General features: G+C 37.6%; 2 protein-coding genes across 2 annotated transcripts in view; both read left to right on the forward strand.

Annotated features, from left to right (window-relative positions):
- The window catches only part of pparab (peroxisome proliferator-activated receptor alpha b), a 39,575-nt gene extending 36,267 nt beyond the window's left edge, over nucleotides 1-3,308 (forward strand). Inside the window, exon 8 of the mRNA XM_077209768.1 lies at nucleotides 262-3,308. Within this exon, the coding sequence (XP_077065883.1) occupies nucleotides 262-506 (245 nt within the window). The 3' untranslated portion in view covers nucleotides 507-3,308. The remainder of the gene's footprint in view (nucleotides 1-261) is intronic.
- A 4,966-nt stretch (nucleotides 3,309-8,274) lies between these two features.
- yars2 (tyrosyl-tRNA synthetase 2, mitochondrial) lies at nucleotides 8,275-20,273 on the forward strand. The gene is made up of 6 exons (XM_077209770.1): nucleotides 8,275-8,858; nucleotides 9,797-10,032; nucleotides 15,229-15,396; nucleotides 16,039-16,194; nucleotides 17,919-18,089; nucleotides 19,532-20,273. The coding sequence occupies exons 1-6, from the start codon at nucleotides 8,316-8,318 to the stop codon at nucleotides 19,689-19,691; spliced, it is 1,434 nt and encodes a 477-aa protein (XP_077065885.1). The 5' UTR covers nucleotides 8,275-8,315; the 3' UTR covers nucleotides 19,692-20,273.
- The last annotated feature ends 260 nt before the right edge of the window (nucleotides 20,274-20,533 follow it).

Raw genomic sequence — 20,533 nt, forward strand, 5'->3', positions numbered from 1 at the left:
CTGAAGTTTTCAAGATTTGACTCAGATTCACTGAAGACAAAATCGAATTAAAAAACTTTACATTTGCTGAAGTTTTCAAGATTTGACTCAGATTCACTGAAGAGAAAATCGAATTAAAAAACTTTACATTTGCTGAAGTTTTCAAGATTTGACTCAGATTCACTGAAGAGAAAATCAAAAAATTGCATATTTTCTGGAAGCTTTTTTAACAATCGCTGAAGAAAAGTGATTTATTAGAGACTAATTTGTCTTGTGTTTCAGATCGTCCAGGCCTGGTGAACGTCCCGCACATCGAGCGAATGCAGGAGACCATCGTTAACGTTCTTCATCTGCACCTGAGGAGCAACCACCCCGATCACGGCTTCCTCTTCCCCAAACTCCTCCAGAAACTCGTGGACCTTCGGCAGCTGGTGACGGAGCACGCTCAGTTAGTGCAGGAGATCAAGAAGACCGAGGACACGTCACTGCATCCCTTACTGCAGGAGATTTACAGAGACATGTACTGAGGCCTTCAAAACACATCTACAACTTCCACTATTTCCAGGATTTCTGGATGTAAACGCCTGCGTGGAGAGGGACATCAGGGCTCTTCGTTATCGTCGAGTTAAACAATGGTTTCTGCGGTTGTTGCAATGCCAACTAAAATGAATCCTGTGGTTTAAGGAACTTTTTTTTTGTGGAAATTTTATAAAGCGCTTACTGGTCACTTCGGGCCAGAAACTGTGAATAGAAACCGTAAAATCCAACTTATTCATGCAGCAATATCCTTTTTTATACTGACTTTTTATGACACTTACAACTCATCACCCAAGTGACTTCCATCTACCGTAACTAGTGAAAATTACCGTTTTGTAACATTTTAGGGACTTTGTTTCGTGATTAACATTATGAACACATTTTTTTTTTTTTTTTGATAACATCAAGCACTGAGCGAATTAAAATGCGTTTCGGGATTCTTATATCTTGAATAGTTTCCAGCCTTTGTATTTCACCATTTACCGCGGTAAAACTTGACATTTGTAGATGATTATGAAAAACATGAATTATTTATTGCTTTATCGGTTCACAACATGATATTACGTTTCAGTTTTCCAGACACTTAGACATCTCCAAGCATCCATCAGTGCAGCTTTACAGGTTTAGATGATCAATACCTCACGACCGATGCTTTCTGACAGAGCACAACAGGTAGTGCGGTTTTACTGTAATCTAGTGTTTCAAGGGCTTGACGACATGACAAATGAGGCCTGTTACAGCATTCATACACTACCAGTCAAGCGCTTTTGATCGGTAAGATTTTTATGTTTTAAAAAGAAGTCTCTTATGCTCACCAAAGCTGCATTTATTTGATTAAAAATACAAAAATACTGTAATATTGTGAAATATTACAATTTAAAACAACTGTTTTCTATGTTGAATATACAGTAAACTAATTTATTCCTGTGATCAAAGCTGAATTTTCAGCATCATTACTCCAGTCTTCAGTGTCACATGATCCGTCAGAAATCACTCTAATATGATGATTTGATGCTCATAAACATTTCTCATTATTATCAATGTTGAAAACAGTTATTTACATTTTTATTTCAGGATTCTTTGATGAATAGAAAGTTCATTCTGTTCATTTTGTACTTTTAAACACTACCGTTCACAAGTTTGGGTTCAGTAAGAATTTTTATTTTATTTTCTTGGGGAAAGAAATAAAATAAATCAATACTTTTATTCATCAAGGATTAATTAATTTGATCAAAAGTTACAGTAAATACATTTATAATGTTACAAAAGATTCTATTTCAAATAAATGCTGTTCTTTTGATCTTGAATCCTGAAAAAAAGGAATCCAATGTTTTCAACATTGATAATAATTAATGTTTTTGAGCATCAAATCATCATATTAGAAGACCGAAGACTGGAGTAATGATGCTGAAAATTCAGCTTTGATCACAGGAATAAATTACATTTTAAAATATACCCTTATTTTAAATTGTCATAATATTTAAAAATATTACTGTTTTTTTTTTGTTGCATTTTTAATCAAATAAATGCAGCCTTGGTGACTTCTTTTAAAAACATTAAAAATCTTAACGTCCCCAAACTTTTGACAGTTAGTGTACTTCAAGCATTAGCAACACTACGAGTTTCGGCGCTAAATGTGTTTTTTCTGCAAAACAATTTAATGCAATGTTGGCTTTTATGAAGCAACATGCAATATTCAAGTGAACTATTCCTTGAACATGGGCTTGTGCATTCAAGGAGTTAAATACCATTCGGCATGTGAATGTGACGTCCCTACTCAGGTAAATTAGATGTAATGACTATAAAGTTTGTGAACGGGCCCATAACTGATAACCGTTTTATAATATATGGTCATTATTAAAGTAAACACTCAATGCAGTAGCTCAGAAATCCGTTTATTTTCTGTATAAACCCACATTTGTTCTTGCGGCGATGCAGTCAATGTTCCTGCATCTCCACACGTGATTTCATTTCCTTCCCGTATGAATCCGTCGCACACATTCATCTTCCGTCCCTCCAGCAGTCCGTCGCTCTTCTCCGTTCGTGACGCTTTCTCAGAGAACCGCAGTGCCTCGTCTCAAGTCTCATTCTTCAACAACTTTTTCACTTCCCTATATGAACCAGAAAGAGAAGCTAATAGTGTAAAAAATGTCCGTGTAATTTTATCTACGTGAAAAAGTTGTTGCATGAGGGTTCGTTCACACAGAAGGCGTTTTTGCATTCCACCGTGCTGCTTTTCCATTGCTTTTGTATATAAACATGCGCTAGACGGATGTGTTTGACTGTTTACTCCTGGTATTAAGTCACTAAATACAGGTGTAAACAGGTTTTGAGCTCATCCACTTTCGACACTTCCAGAGGGAGTTGAAAACACATTAGACCGGATTGCATTCGTAGTGGAAACGCTCATGTGTTCAAACCGCCACAGAAGACCGTCTTCTCTCCGTCTACTGATCTAATGAGTAACATTATGAAGAGCTCTAGACAGACGGGATCTAAACTTTATCGACTGGAGACCCAAGTTTGGTTTGAAGATGATAAATGTACCAAGCAAAATGTTCCCTCACCATTCCTGATTTCTCACACACACTCACAGCGTTCGACTGGTCTTGTGTCTGTCAGAGCAGAAACTAAAGCTGATGCTCTCCGTGTGTTTTCCGTCGCCTCCGGTTTTGTTCATATGAGAAACGTGAGAAAAGTCAGTATAAGGATTCATCTGGAGAACTTGGAAAAACTGTCTTGGATTGATACCTAGATACCTGTGTTTTGAGTTGATACATTTAAAAGAAAAACTTTACACTGTTGGCACGTTTTTTTTTTTGTTTTTGTTTTTTTCGTCTGCGGGTTTGAAGGGCAAAATAACTAAAAAAGCCTTTTTAAAGCCATATGAAATCATAATTGAAGTTATTTGGGTTTTAGTATGAAAAGTGTTACTGTTACTCTTAATGTTATCTGTGTGTGCTCCAAAAATATTTTTTTTAAATTGCATTTAGATGATATAAGCTTTCAAAATTCTCTCACTTCTGCCAATCAGTGATTTGGATGACATCACTCTGTACTTCAGATACTCATCAGATTTTATGTCCAATCAAATAATCTGAATATGAAGCTCCGCCCCCTAAATTATAAATCGACGCTGAAGCTGCTGCTGAAATTAGTCACTTTTTCACACATCTACTATTTTCTACATGGTGAATGTCACATAGTGCACTATATAGGGGATAGGGAACGATTCAGACTGTACAAATGCTTTCCATTTGAGCGTATGAAGTTTGGTTTCACGTTAGTGACACGCAAACCATATGATCGAGTCGCCACAGAACAGAAAACTTATCGGACGCATTGAGTTCTGCACAGAATGCTGTATTTTAAAGCGATATGGAGGAAATTAGGAGGAGAAACATTAGAGATTAGGAGGAAACTGCGGCTTTACTGAGTTCAACAGCTCTGGCTGAGCCGTGATATAACTGAAACGCTATTGGCTATCTAGAAAAAGGGGCGGAGCTATTCTATATGCCCCGCCCTGTCTTCCCGTTTCAGGGGAAATTACATCAACACACTGAAAAATGCTTTGCGTTTCAAGGCACTTTAGTGGACCTTTAATAGCAATTGGACTATGATTTGTTATGCAAACCTGGCAACCCTGGTTCATGCCGTCGACGGCCATTAAACTGCTGGAGGTCATCGAGTCTTTTGGTTGCTAATCGTTCCACAGCGTGTCGCTTCTCATCTGCATAAAGTTGAACAGTCGCACGAAAAAACATTTGTCATTGAAAAATGGTCGTACTGTTGCTCAAAACACCGTTAATCTGAACGGCCCGTGTCACATTCAAGCAATGCCAGCTGGGATGGACTTAAACTGTAACGTTATGTTTGTAACTGGAAACGCTGAAGCTTTGTTACCCTGTAAATAGCGGTGGCTTCACCGCGACACTGACGGCCCGCCGCGGCATTGCCTCGACTTTTGATAAATGCTTTTTAACGGCTCAGATGTTGTACATGCGTCTAGGTATTATGCACTACCTAGATTATTGTTGATTGACATTTAGTCTTTTTATACTAAAGCAAAGGTATCTTTATTAATATATATATATATATATATATATATATATATATATCAGATGTTGTGAAATGAACGAGTTTTATGTAGTGCAATGTAAATATGGGGTAAGATTTGTCATCGAACGATACTTGCATGGGAATTCATGTCGTGATTTTCACATTCCTTTTTAATTCCCGCAGCGTGAGGATCTGCACACTTCGACCCCACATGGAATAATAAACATGATGAATGATGAATCATCTATTTTGGTTATATCCCAACTGCTACCTCTAGTATGGGTTAGGGTTATGTCATAAATTGACTTAGTGTGTCATAATTATGACGTATGTCATGGGCTCATTTGACTCAGCCCAGCAAGCAGCCAATTAGTAGACATAACAATGTCATAGCCACACCCTAGCAACCATTTACAACACCCTAGCAACCACTTCTATTGAAAAAAGTGAGAGGGATACGTTTGGATCAGAACATCGTAGATATAAGTGGGTGACCTCTTTTGACTCAGACTGGCAAGTAGTCTTTAAATATCTGGAAACTATCTAGCCATTCCCTAGCAACCATTTAGAGCACCCTAGCAACCATATAGCAGCATGAAGAAGCCATATCTCAACACCAGCTTGACATAGAGACACGGCAGTTTACTTTTTTGAGTTGGTCAAACATCTAGTCTATTAGTATCACCATTGTAACTGTCTGGCCAAACCCTAGCAACCATTTAGAAGACCTTAGCAACCATATGGCAGCATGAATAAGCCATAATTCAACACCAGGAAATTGAAGATATATATGAGGTTTTACTCTGTTGATTCAGGCAGTCATTATTACATACCAAGTTCATATTAGGGCATAAAAAGTAGAAATTATGACATTCAAAGTCCATATTATGACATACTAAGTCAAAGACATGAGAAAAAATTATGACAAAAAAGTAGAAATTATGACAGTCAGTCATTATGATGCACTTAGTCAAATTCACACAAAAAGTAGAAATTATGACATTCAAAGTAATTTATGACACTAAAAGTCATAATTATGAAATGGTCATAATCATGAAAGAAAATCGAAATTGACAGTTTTATTTAATACATTCAAAGTCATAATTATGAAATAACAAATCGTAATTATGACATTCAAATTTGAAACTGACATTCAAAATCAATTATGACGTAAGTCGGAAATTATGACAAAAATTCATAATTATGAATAAAAAAAACATTGTCGATTATAAGTTTTTATTTTATTTCATAATTTTGAATTATGTCATAATTAGGACATGCTGTTGAAATTGTGACAGTATGTCAATTTGTATTTCATAATATTGACTTTTAATCTCATAAATATGATTTTATATGTCATAATTATAACTAAGTGTGTAATAATTGCGGATTTTTATGTCATAATTAAGATTTACCAAAGCATGATTTTTTCCTTCCATAGCAGAAATGGGCTTCCATACATATGACATAAGTGATGATTTTTGCCATAACGCAGAATATTGGAGAGGTCTGATCTCATGATTTAGCTCTCGGGGTGTTCGAGCTCCTCATCCGATGTACTGTACTTTGATCCCTGAGATCTCAGGTAAAGAATAGAGATACTGATGATACAGATCATCAACCATAAATGCCTGTGACACAAATCCAGGCAGATTCTCTGTTGTAAGACGCACTCCCTGCCGTCACACTGTCAGGACATTTGAGACAATTACTCATTAATGCAGTAAAACACGTTTTGTGTGCATCATTGTTTTGTGTGTGCCCAATTATTATCATATGATTTGACATGTAAATGTGATGTTTAAATCCCAACGGAATGAGCTGACTTCATCCTCCCACCTCACACGCTTGTGTTCTTCGGACATTTCTGATTCATTCATCACACTGGAAATGAAAGTCAAGTGCATTGCATTGCATATGTGTGCTGTTGTATATTGAAAATGTATGCATACATAAAATTTGCATCACATATTCATACTATTTCTGTAGTATACAGTAAGTAGTATGATATTCAGGTGCCTTAGATCCATATTGTAAGAAACTGCATGACATGGATGAATGAAACTCACTTTAATGCAAAAATCTGTAACTGTTTTATTAAGTATCAAATCAAGTGTTATTATAATCTTCAGACAAGTACACAATATTCCCAAGAAGATTTTTTTTGGTCTTGTAATATTTGCTGATTGAGCAAACCTATGCATAAAGTATTAAGTTGTTTTCTCTTTTCATTTTATCCCTTTTTTCAGATTAAAATGAAAATTTTGATTGTCAGCAGCTTTGCTTTTCTAACTAGAGTGCTTGATGTTTTATTGTAGAAGGGATTTTAACAATGTCATATCAGGGAATTGTGTCTCGGTCTTCCCCGTTAGTCGCTGTAGCTCAGGTCACTGCCTCTGACAGCATTATTTCTAATAAATGCTTGATTTTAAGGAGCTGGATGATGCCCAGATCTGTGACTTTATTAGCTGATTATTAATATTAATATACTGCTGCTGCAAAAAGGCCTGCAGTGGTGATGTTTTTGTTGTACTTTGGCTTTATATAGACAAATGTTTGATAAATGTATATATCTAGTCCTGTCTCAAAATAAAATACATCTTTGCAAAACTCAAATGTGGCAACATATCTTTAATACACTGTTTAAGTAGTTTGGTATAAGAGTTAAGAGGACCAACCCAATGCTAATTTTCCAAACATCAAATACTATTTGATAAAAGAAAACAAGTTGTATAGCGCCTTCCAGTGGTGTAGTCTAAAAAACACGAAGTTGATCCCATTATATATATTGTCATAATTAGGATCCGGTACAAATTATTTCTTACCTAACTGTTTTTGAAATATTTAACTAGTTTGTTGCGTTTTTTCTGTATTATTATTTAATAATTAAAATTAAAATAGGCAACTCTGTACTTTTTAAAAATTTTATTTTATTTTACAGTCTATCAATACCGATCAATGCAGACAACAATACGGCAATGTCACGTGGTACGTGTTATTTTTCTCAGCGCCGGTCAGTGTGGACCAATCACATTCGTTTCTTATTACATAAATCATTTTTTTTACTCATTATTAATTTTTATATTATTATTATTATTTTAATGTAAATCCGTAGAACTAACATATTTAAATGCAGGCACTTTTTTCATGTGTTTTATTTTGCAATAAAGACGAAAAAGCCCATAGAATTGAGTGCGGTTCAATGGAGGATTCGGATTTTCGGGCCACCGCGCGCCTCCTAGTGAGTCTCGATGAAATCAGTTATTAAAGGGATGGATCACCCAAAAAAGAAAATCTTGTTATTTACTCACCCTCAAGTCGTTCCGAGCCCGTATACATTTCTTTTGTTGAACACACACACACACACACACACACACACACACACACACACACACACACACACACACACACACACACACACACACACACACACACACACACACACACACAAATAAATATTTGGAAGAATATTGGTAACCAAACAGTTGAAGAGCACCATTGACTTCAATAGTATAGAAAAAAAAATCAGTGAGGCCCATACAATATTTGGCTACTAACATTCTTCAAAATATCGTATTTGTGTTCAACAAAAGAAAGAAATGTATACAGGTTTGGAACTGCGTAAATGACTTTTAATATTTTGGTGAACTGTCCCTTTAATTGCTACTCTACTCACTTTTTTCTACACTCCCACATCTGTCCACTGGGTGGCGAACGTGTCCATCAACATAAAAAAAAACATGGCTGCGTCCATTGCGCGGTCATGCCGCATCGTGTCTACAGTTAAATCACATACCATATTAACAAAGTCATCTTATTTAAGCTCTTTATTCCACTGTTCTTCGTCTACAAGAAGCGGACTCCTCTTATCCCTGCATAACCGAGGTCTCCTGAAGGAGTCGTTCCCTGAGCATGCAGCTCAAGCCGAGCTCCCGGATCTGCTCCTGTCCGGTCCTCAGACCGTTTACTGTGGTTTCGACCCGACCGCGGACAGCCTGCACGCCGGGAACCTGCTCGCTATCATCGGCCTGATGCACTTCCGAGCCGCGGGGCATGAGGTTATCGCGGTGCTCGGTGGAGCCACGGCGCAGATCGGGGACCCGAGCGGGAGGTCTGCCGAGAGAGAGCGCCTATCCCCGGCCACGGTGGAGCAGAACGCCCGCGGGATCATGGAGAGCCTCCACCGGATCTTCACCCACCACGAGCTGCACTTCTCCCCGGACCCGAGTAAACTAGGCCGGCTGACGGTGCTCAATAACCGCAGCTGGTACAAAGACTGGCAGGTAGTGATGTTTTTTTATTTTTTTTATTGCGTAACTATACATCAGTACAAAAGGAAATAATACTGAACAATGAACATGTGGGGAAACAGAGAAAAGTTACTGTTTTCAAATCTTTTTGAAGTGATGACAATAATAATAACTGTAAATCATAAGAAAATACTTTGCAGTTAGGTTTGAATTTAAGGTAACTTATCTTGCTTATAAAAACCATAACATAATTAGAATACCACCATAATTAGAATACTTTACATTCTTATAATTAGTATTATTATAATTGTTAAATTTAATTTACTGCCACACTTTAATATGTGAATTATATTATCAGAAAACTGAATATTTAGCGTTGTCAGGCTTTTATTTGTGCTTAAAGAATGAAACAACGGTGCTGCTCACTCGGATTTAAGGATGCTATAAAGTTGACCTGCCACAAGATGACGCTGTTTTCTTTCTTTTTCTTTTTTTGTATCGATTTTTTTAAAGTAATTTCAATAACAACAGGGATTGATAAATGCTTGATAAATGTATATATCTAGTCCTGTCTCAAAATAAAATACATCTTTGCAAAAATCAAATGTGGCATATACCCATATCTTTAATATACTGTTTAAGTAGTTTGGTATAAGAGTTAAGAGGACCAACCCAATGCTAATTTTCCAAACTTCAAATACTATTTGATAAAAGAAAACAAGTTGTATAGCGCCTTCCAGTGGTGTAGTCTAAAAAACATGAATTTGATCACATTACATGAACGTTTTTAAATAAATGTTTTTATTAAATAATTTCAAATAACAAACATGGTATCATTGTTAAACACATTGACAATAAAATCAAGCAGCATATCGTAAAGAGATGGCACTGTTTTCGACACTGCTGCTGATGCTTCAAATCTTTTCCCGAAACAATCAGAGAAAAGCTTGTTTTCCCCGTCCTCTCGGCAGGTGCTGGAGTTCTTCTCGGATATCGGCCGGTGTTTCCGGATGGGCTCGATGCTCAGCAGACACAGCGTGCAGTCTCGGCTGAAGAGTGCAGAGGGCATGAGCTTCAGCGAGTTCTCCTACCAGCTCTTCCAGGCCTTCGACTTCTACCGTCTTCATCAGACCCACGGCTGCAGGATCCAGATCGGAGGAACCGATCAGCTCGGGAACATAATGAGCGGACACGAGCTCATACACAGGTACAGGAGCTCATACACAGGTACAGGAGCTCATACACAGGTACAGGAGCTCATACACAGGTACAGGAGCTCATACACAGGTACAGGAGCTCATACACAGGTACAGGAGCTCATACACAGGTACAGGAGCTCATACACAGGTACAGGAGCTCATACACAGGTACACGAGTTTATACACAGGTACAGGAGCTCGTACACAGGTACACGAGCTCATACACAGGTACACAAGCTCATACACAGGTACAGGAGCTCATACACAGGTACACGAGTTTCTACACAGGTACAGGAGCTCATACACAGGTACACGAGTTTCTACACAGGTACAGGAGCTCATACACAGGTACAGGAGCTCATACACAGGTACAGGAGCTCATACACAGGTACAGGAGCTCATACACAGGTACACAAGCTCATACACAGGTACAGGAGCTCATACACCGGTACACGAGTTTCTACACAGGTACAGGAGCTCATACACAGGTACAGGAGCTCATTCACAGGTACAGGAGCTCATTCACAGGTACAGGAGCTCATACACAGGTACAGGAGCTCATACACAGGTATACGAGTTTCTACACAGGTACAGGAGCTCATACACAGGTACAGGAGCTCATACACAGGTACAGGAGCTCATACACAGGTACAGGAGCTCATACTCAGGTACATGAGCTCATACACAGGTACACGACCTCATACACAGGTACACGAGTTTCTACACAGGTACAGGAGCTCATACACAGGTACAGGAGCTCATACACAGGTACAGGAGCTGATAGACGGGTACACGAGCTCATACACAGGTACAGGAGCTCATACACAGGTACACGAGTTTCTACACAGGTACAGGAGCTCATACACAGGTACAGGAGCTCATACACAGGTACAGGAGCTCATACACAGGTACAGGAGCTCATACACAGGTACACGACCTCATACACAGGTACACAACCTCATACACAGGTACAGGAGCTCATACACAGGTACACGACCTCATACACAGGTACAGGAGCTCATACACAGGTACACGAGTTTCTACACAGGTACAGGAGCTCATACACAGGTACAGGAGCTGATAGACGGGTACACGAGCTCATACACAGGTACAGGAGCTCATACACAGGTACACGAGTTTCTACACAGGTCCAGGAGCTCATACACAGGTCCAGGAGCTCATACACAGGTCCAGGAGCTCATACACAGGTCCAGGAGCTCATACACAGGTACAGGAGCTCATACACAGGTACAGGAGCTCATACACAGGTACACGAGTTTCTACACAGGTACAGGAGCTCATACACAGGTACAGGAGCTCATACACAGGTACAGGAGCTGATAGACGGGTACACGAGCTCATACACAGGTACAGGAGCTCATTCACAGGTACACGAGTTTCTACACAGGTCCAGGAGCTCATACACAGGTCCAGGAGCTCATACACAGGTACAGGAGCTCATACACAGGTACAGGAGCTCATACACAGGTACAGGAGCTCATACATATGTACAGGAGCTCATACACAGGTACAGGAGCTCATACACATGTACAGGAGCTCATACACATGTACAGGAGCTCATACACATGTACAGGAGCTCATACACAGGTCCAGGAGCTCATACACAGGTCCAGGAGCTCATACACAGGTACAGGAGCTCATACACAGGTCCACGAGTTTATACACAGGTACAGGAGCTCATACACATGTACAGGAGCTCATACACAGGTCCACGAGTTAATACACAGGTCCACGAGTTCATACACAGGTACAGGAGCTCATACACAGGTACAGGAGTTCATACACAGGTACACGAGCTCATACACAGGTACAGGAGCTCATACACAGGTCCAGGAGCTCATACACAGGTCCAGGAGCTCATACACAGGTACAGGAGCTCATACACAGGTACAGGAGCTCATACACAGGTACAGGAGCTCATACACAGGTACAGGAGTTCATACACATGTACAGGAGCTCATACACAGGTACAGGAGCTCATACACAGGTCCAGGAGCTCATACACAGGTACAGGAGCTCATACACAGGTACACGAGCTCATACACAGGTACACGAGCTCATACACAGGTACAGGAGTTCATACACAGGTACAGGAGCTCATACACAGGTACAGGAGCTCATACACAGGTACAGGAGCTCATACACAGGTACAGGAGCTCATACACAGGTACAGGAGCTCATACACAGGTACACGAGCTCATACACAGGTACAGGAGCTCATACACAGGTACAGGAGCTCATACACAGTTACAGGAGTTCATACACAGGTACAGGAGCTCATACACAGTTACAGGAGCTCATACACAGGTACAGGAGCTCATACACAGGTACAGGAGTTCATACACATGTACAGGAGCTCATACACAGGTACAGGAGCTCATACACAGGTACAGGAGCTCATACACAGGTACAGGAGCTCATACACAGGTACAGGAGCTCATACACAGTTACAGGAGTTCATACACAGGTACAGGAGCTCATACACAGGTACAGGAGTTCATACACAGGTACAGGAGTTCATACACAGGTACAGGAGCTCATACACAGGTACAGGAGCTCATACACAGTTACAGGAGTTCATACACAGGTACAGGAGCTCATACACAGTTACAGGAGCTCATACACAGTTACAGGAGCTCATACACAGGTACAGGAGCTCATACACAGGTACAGGAGTTCATACACAGGTACAGGAGTTCATACACAGGTACAGGAGCTCATACACAGTTACAGGAGCTCATACACAGTTACAGGAGCTCATACACAGTTACAGGAGCTCATACACAGGTACAGGAGCTCATACACAGGTACAGGAGCTCATACACAGGTACAGGAGTTCATACACAGGTACAGGAGTTCATACACAGGTACAGGAGTTCATACACAGGTACAGGAGCTCATACACAGGTACAGGAGTTCATACACAGGTACAGGAGCTCATACACAGTTACAGGAGCTCATACACAGGTACAGGAGCTCATACACAGGTACAGGAGCTCATACACCGGTACAGGAGCTCATACACAGGTACAGGAGCTCATACACAGGTACACGAGTTCATACACAGGTACACAAGCTTAATTTAATGCATTCTTTCTGAATAAAAGTATTAATTTCTTTCTTTTTTTTTTATCAAAAGAAAATCTTTTGAGTGTATATATATATATATATATATATATATATATATAAACGGATAAATGCTGTTATTTTATACTTTCTGTCCATGAAAGAATCCTGAAAAAAATATAAATTTATTTATTATGGTTTAAATTAAATTATGAAGCAGCAAAACTGTTTTGAACATTGATAATAATCATCATATTAGAATGATTTCTGAAGGATCATGTGACAATGAAGACTGGAGTAATGATGCTGAAAATACAGCTTTGATCACTGGAATAAATTACATTTGAACATATATTCACATAGAAAAGAGTTATTTTATAATCGTAATAATTCACTGTTTTACTGTTATTTTTTTGTCAAATAAATGCAGGCTTGGTGAGCAGAAGAGACGTCTTTCAAAAACATTAAGTAATCTTACAACCTCAAACTTTTGAGCGGTTCTGTATGTGCAGTAGTACATGTACTGTCATATTTTCAAATACATTTTTTAAATACACACCCATGCCAAAGTTGACTAAAAAGAGGAATAAAAAAAATCATCGTTTGGAAATTGATCTTAATGCTTTAATTTAAAAAAATAAGGGAAAATCCAACCTTTAAGGACACCAGTTTTCTTTGTGAATGAATAATGTTTCTTAAATAAATAAATGTTCTTCCTTAAAATACAGGTTGCATAAGTAAGTACACCCCTGTGTTAAATTCCCATAGAGACAGCAGATTTTTATTTTTAAACGCCAGTTATTTCATGGATCCAGGATAATATACATCCTGATAAAGTTCCCATGGACTTTGGTATTAAAATACCTAAAGATTGGCATGGGGAACTTTCCATAAGATCATCTCTCAATGCAAATCAATTCAGCTATTAGCCAACTGAAATAACACCGTCACACCTGTGCAATAATCATGCTGTCTAATTATGGCAAGCCGTGTTAACTTTTATTCATTACCAGGATATGAATTGTTGGTATCAACAATTGAATTCTTGATCTGTAACTGTATTTTCACTAGTGAAATGTCACCATAGGCTGCCATTCAAAATTAATTGTTGATATCAAGAATTGATTGCTTACTAGTATTAATACAATTACAGATATCAAGAATTACATTGTTACTAGTAAAAATGGGAATTCTTGATATCAATAATTCAATTGTCACTTGATATCAACAATTTAATTGTCACTAGTAAAAATGTTAATTTTTGATATCTGAAAATGTATTTCTGATATCAATATTATTTCAGATATCTAAAATGGCTTTCTTACTAGTAACAATCACATTCATGATATCAGAAATGAACATTGTCACTAGTGAAAATTGAATTATTGATATCAAAAATTAACATTGTTACTAGTAGCAATTCAATTGTTGATAGTGACAATTAAATTCTTGATATCAAAAATAAAGGTTTTTACTAGTAAGAATTGTATTTCTGATACGTGAAATTGGAATTTCAACTAGTAAAAAATAAATTCTTTTTATCAACAATCAATTTTGCCAGCCTATGGTGACTTTTCACTAGTGAAAATACAGTTACAGATATCAAGAATTATAGTTTTTACTAGTTGAAATTCAGTTGCTGATATCCAGAATTATAATTTTAACTAGTGAAAATTAAATTGTGGATATCAAGAATTAGCATTTGTTACTAGTGCAAATGTAATTTCTGATATCAAAAATTGCCATTGTTACTAGTAGAAATCTAATTCCTGATATCAATAAATATTATTTTAACTAGTGAAAATTGAATTGTTGATATCAAAATTCATATCCTGAAAATGAATAAAAGCTAAAACGGCTTGCCATAGTCTAATCAGCATCTTGATTTGCCACACTTGTGAGGTGGATGGATTATCTCGGCAAAGGAGAAGTGCTCACTAACACAGATTTGTGAACAATATTTGAAATAAATAGGCCTTTTGTGTTCATAGAAAAAGTCTTAGATCTTTGAGTTCAGCTCATGAAAAATGGGGGCGAAAAAACAAAAGTGTTGCGTTTATAATTTGTTTGTATATAGCAGAGCCTCTGATGTGTAATCTTGTTTTGTTCTTGTGCAGAAAGACAGGAGAGGAAGTGTTCGGCCTGACGGTTCCTCTCGTCACGACCTCGATGGGAGATAAACTGGGGAAGACGGCTGGTAACGCTGTGTGGCTCAACCCCGATAAAACATCCCCGTTTGAGTTCTACCAATACTTCCTCCGGCTGCCCGATAGCAGCGTCGAAGGGTGAGTCCGCAAACACACGTCAGTTCATTCCCTATGAAGGAAACAGCTTCAAATCTTAAAAACCTTTGAACAGTAATGTTATAAGGGTGTAATGAAACCCTCAAGTCACAAATCGATACATATCACGATACTCAAAAACACATGATAAAAGGTTAACAAAAAATTAGCTGTTGATTAAAAAGCTTAATTTAATAGGCTTTAACTTGCTGCTGGAAACTCAATGCACAGGACAATAGTGACACCAAAATTATTCTGAAGCTGAAAATACAGAATTATTTTAGACGAATATGTTTGGACTTTCACTGACTAGATATATTTTAAATAATGTAGGCCACTTTTTACTGGTAACAAGACATTTGGCATTATCAGGACCCACAAATATTCCCGCAATGCATTATTATACATTATATTTAACATTAATTGAATGTAGTACCGCCACTAAAATTCTGAAAACTTGAATTTATTTTTTATTTTTTTTATCATACAATGATTTTAATTTGGGTGAATTATACACTAGAAATATTGTCTCTATCCACCATTCAGTACATATTGTTGCAATTTGTATTGCGATTTATTGGTCCACCCCTAAAGTAATGCCTATTTAGCTCCTTCAGCTTGACAGAAACGCTTGTTATCCTCCAGGTACCTGAAGCTCTTCACGTTCCTGCCATTAGTTGAGGTGGAGAAGGTGATGGAGCAACAGAGACGGGACCCGGGCAAGCGGATCGCACACAAACGCCTGGCCGCTGAAGTCACCAAGCTAGTCCACGGGAAAGAGGGGTTAGAAAGTGCTAAAAGGCAAGAGCAAAGACTCACTTCTGACTTCTGCCTGTAAAATCAACATGATATTAAAATCAAACCTATTTACTTTATGGAGGATATGCGTGTGACGTCACTTTCGGCCGGAGTGACTGCGGTTACACACACTGAGTGGCAAATTAGTTTTCAGTGTTAATGCCGCAAAAAACACATCTGAAACAGGAAAGAGTTTTTCAGATTGACTGTACAACTAGATTTGACGAGATCTGAGGTATATTTTCACAGACTTCTGAAAGCTACAGAACAGAGAAGCAAATTAATCTTTGCAATTTACACAAATAACTGGATCCATGCAGAGAAGGGTGGATTTGCAGTTATTTTGTGTCAATATGCTGAATTTAGGGGTAAAATCATGCCCTATATATATAGTATTGTTATATATTGTTTTGACAACTCATCAATTAAATATTTACCATATTGGTAAAACATATTGGATGTTTTTAGATAAACACTGACAGAAAGCTATACAAGTTTTCGGGCTGGACGATATGATGACATGTAACATTGATATAAGTGATCAGCCGGATTTAGACCTACCTATATTGTATTTATATAAAGTGTTCACAGAAAAATTTGCGTTATGTATTTCCCTGGCGTCAAAATCAGGCACATAAATGTCAGGAAACACGATTCCTGGCTGCATGTTAATATCCATGGATCACTGGATCTTTGGTAAGTTGTTAGGAACACTATATCGCGTCTAACCTGCAGTTTAAACTGATAATCGTTTGTTTTACACGCGTTTTCACAGTTTCCTGTTAACTCCAGCCATGCAGCATCTCTTCTGCCACTCAGTCCGGCTGAGGGAGTGATCCGGCGGGAAAGTGACGTCAATGCAAACCCTCTATTATGCACATTCCTGCTCAAGTTTTGCATGATTCATTCGTATGATTCATCAACTTCCTTTGCTTCAGATGCAACTTTTCTTTTTTTGGCTTCTTTGTTTGATTCATTGATCCATTCAATTCCAGATGGATAAAATCAATTCCTTTTAGTCTCATTGTTTGTTCTATAAATGCTTCATTAATGTTACTTCCATATATTTGCATGCAATGCTTCATTAATGTTACTTATAAATTTTTGCATGCAATGCTTCATTAATATTACTTATATATATTTCTACATGCAATGCTTCATTAATGTTACTTATATATATATTTGCATGCAATGCTTCATTAATGTTACTTCCATATATTTGCATGCAATGGTTCATTAATGTTACTTATATATATATTTGCATGCAATGCTTCATTAATGTTACTTATATATATATTTGCATGCAATGCTTCATTAATATTACTTATATATATATTTGCATGCAATGCTTCATTAATGTTACTTCCATATATTTGCATGCAATGCTTCATTAATGTTACTTATATATATATTTGCATGCAATGCTTCATTAATGTTACTTATATATATATTTGCATGCAATGCTTCATTAATATTACTTATATATATATTTGCATGCAATGGTTCATTAATATTACTTATATATATATTTGCATGCAATGCTTCATTAATGTTACTTATATATATATTTGCATGCAATGCTTCATTAATGTTACTTATATATATATATATATATTTGCATGCAATGCTTCATTAATGTTACTTATATATATTTTTGCATGTAATGCTTCATTAATGTTACATATATGTGTATATATTTATATTTATGCATGCATGTACACACACAGGTGCACCAATGCTCTGTACCACAGCAGTCTTCAGGCCCTGGAGCAGATGAGTGACACTGAACTCCAGGAGCTTTTCCGAGAGGCTCCGTTCCATGAGCTGTTCCTGGATCCTGGGACGACAGTGCTGGACGCCTGCAGACGGGCACAAGCTATTCCCGAGGGACCGCGAGGGTGAGAGACGCCAATAATGTTTTGGAATGTTCAGTTTAAAAGTAACACATGCTCTTGACACATTTTGTTACAGTGACACTTAAGTAGAGCTGCACGATTTTGATCGTGTACGAAAAGATTGTGATCTCCATTCAAACACCTATGTGATGTCATTCCTAAGTGACATTGATTCGACTCTTTCTATTAAACCTTTGAAAAAATCACAGCGAACATTTAGATCTGCGTTCTGAGCCAGAGAGAGCCGTTGTCATGTTTAGGTATGAAACAGCTTCACAATCAGTCTTTTCAACCACCCTGTATAATTATATATGTGTTACAAATATTTATATTATCACAGAACTACTGGGATAAAAGTTTATCGTCCGGATATAAACACTGATTTCAATAGAAGTGATCAAAATAGAGCAAATCACCTTTTGAAAGTAACATTGCACTTAAAATAAAGATTGTATCAATTACATCATTTACACCAGTAGGTGGCGACAAGTGACTGTTAAACATGTATGTCATTGAATCATTCATTCAAGTGATTCGTTAAAAAACGCTGATTCATACAGTATCCATCCAAAGTATTAATAAGTGTGTCATTCAATCATTCATATTCATTAGTTTATTCAAAACCTCTAGTAAATTACGCTTTTTCACGAATCAGTGCGAACTTCCGTCGTAAGCATGACTTGTTGAAGGATGTTTCACAGTGGTATTTTTGTATAAAAATACGTTAATTTTTTTTAAAAAATGTAAACACTGTTACATTTCAGATGTGATTATTATAACTGTGTTATTTCTCCATTAATAACTAGGTACTAACCCTGAACCCACCCCTAAACCTAACCCTAACCCATGTACTTACCTTATATTACCCGGTATTTACATTGTGCACGTACTGTAAAATAAAATGCAACGAAAAATGCTGAAAACTTAACAAATTATTGTAGTTGTACTGCTGAGGAATAATGTTAAAAATACATTTTATCCACTGATTCCGAGGCAAAATGGCATTACATGGACTTCCAAAATCAATGAGTTGAACAGTGAAAAGCAGCGTTTCCTTGGCATAGTGATGATATCTTTCTGGCTTTATAACTGAGTTTAAGTGCCAGCCCAGCCACAGTATCTATCCAGCAAGCGGGCTTTATGCTAATGCATGACATTGTAACGTAGCTACGTTGCGAAAATAATAGCAGGACTGCAAACGAGACGTTTTAGGTGCAGAGATTCACTGCCTTTGAGCTGTGTAACTTTGCAGATTGTTTACATGCACAAACAGCTATATTAGACAATAGGGGAGAGGTAAAAGTGCATAAAAGTTCCCTATAAGAAAAAAAATTAAGCATTTTTTGGTCCATATTTTAAGACCCAGAAAAACACTTACATTTATTTTGAAAATGCATTGATGCCTTTTTGCGTCATATAATTGACTAGTTTATTGTCTTGACTAGGTATCAGATGATCCAGGATGGTGGAGTTTGGATCAACCACCAGAGGGCAGCAAACCCAGAGCAAGTTCTGGTTCTGGGTCAGCACATCCTCTCTAGTGGACTCAGCCTGATCCGAGTGGGCAAGAGAAACTTTTACATCCTAAAGTGGCTCAGTATGTGAATCTACAACTCGGATATACACCGTTTTGTATCAAAATCAACTGTGTGTGCAATTGTGGACCCTGTATGTAACACAAACGATCCTGCAATCCCGGCGCTCACCAGCAGTGGCCGGTAGAGGATCGGTTTCGGTTCAGGACAGTAACCTGTGCTCTGTCTGCTAGAAATGATCAAAGACTTTGAAATTATACATTGAATTGTGCAGTTGAGAAACCCCATATGAATGTCTGTGGAATATATCAAAGACATGAGAACAGACTTTGCCTTGTTTGTGCCTGTTTTATTTGGACAAATTACACGTTTTGATGTGTGAATACGCTCTTGATCACACTGGAAAACTGGGTTCTGTTCAACTCTTTAATTAAGTGTGATATTTTAACGTTTTTTTCTTTTTCCAGTTTGGCTTCTGAGGTGAAACTAGCATGTCGCAATAGTCTGTTATATATTAATTCAATTTAAATGATTAGGTTTATATAGATCAGGTTTATTTTTAAGGCACATTTAAAAGCAACAAATGTTGTACTGAAATGATGTACAGAAAATTCATAAAAATGCAATAAATACAAAATTATGCAGAATTAAACCCGTTCACACCAAGAACGATAACTATATTAGTGTCTTCACCAGCGCACTATAACGTTTTTATTTATTTATTCGTCACTTTTTATTTATTGCCTTTTTCTTTCATATCACATATTTAAGTAATTATAAATAAGGTATCATTTGAAAGCTTACGAACTCAAAATTCATCATGTGAAACCATTTTGAATTGGATATTGCCTTACCATGAAAACGGTACTTAAAATTATTTTAGCAGGCGGCTCCTCTTGTGGTCAGGTTTAA

The sequence above is a fragment of the Siphateles boraxobius genome, unplaced genomic scaffold, assembly GCF_051911475.1.
Source record: "Siphateles boraxobius isolate OS27281-9 unplaced genomic scaffold, OSU_SipBor_1 62, whole genome shotgun sequence".
In the NCBI taxonomy this organism is placed as follows: domain Eukaryota; kingdom Metazoa; phylum Chordata; class Actinopteri; order Cypriniformes; family Leuciscidae; genus Siphateles; species Siphateles boraxobius.

What these genes read in the sequence shown, in the direction of transcription:
- yars2 (XM_077209770.1), top strand. Translation starts at nt 8,316, where the DNA reads ATGGCTGCGTCCATTGCGCGGTCATGCCGCATCGTGTCTACAGTTAAA. An exon ending in CCCGATAGCAGCGTCGAAGG is followed by an intron (nt 15,397 to 16,038) that starts GTGAGTCCGCAA and finishes GTTATCCTCCAG; the next exon opens with GTACCTGAAGCTCTTCACGT. An exon ending in GGGTTAGAAAGTGCTAAAAG is followed by an intron (nt 16,195 to 17,918) that starts GCAAGAGCAAAG and finishes GTACACACACAG; the next exon opens with GTGCACCAATGCTCTGTACC.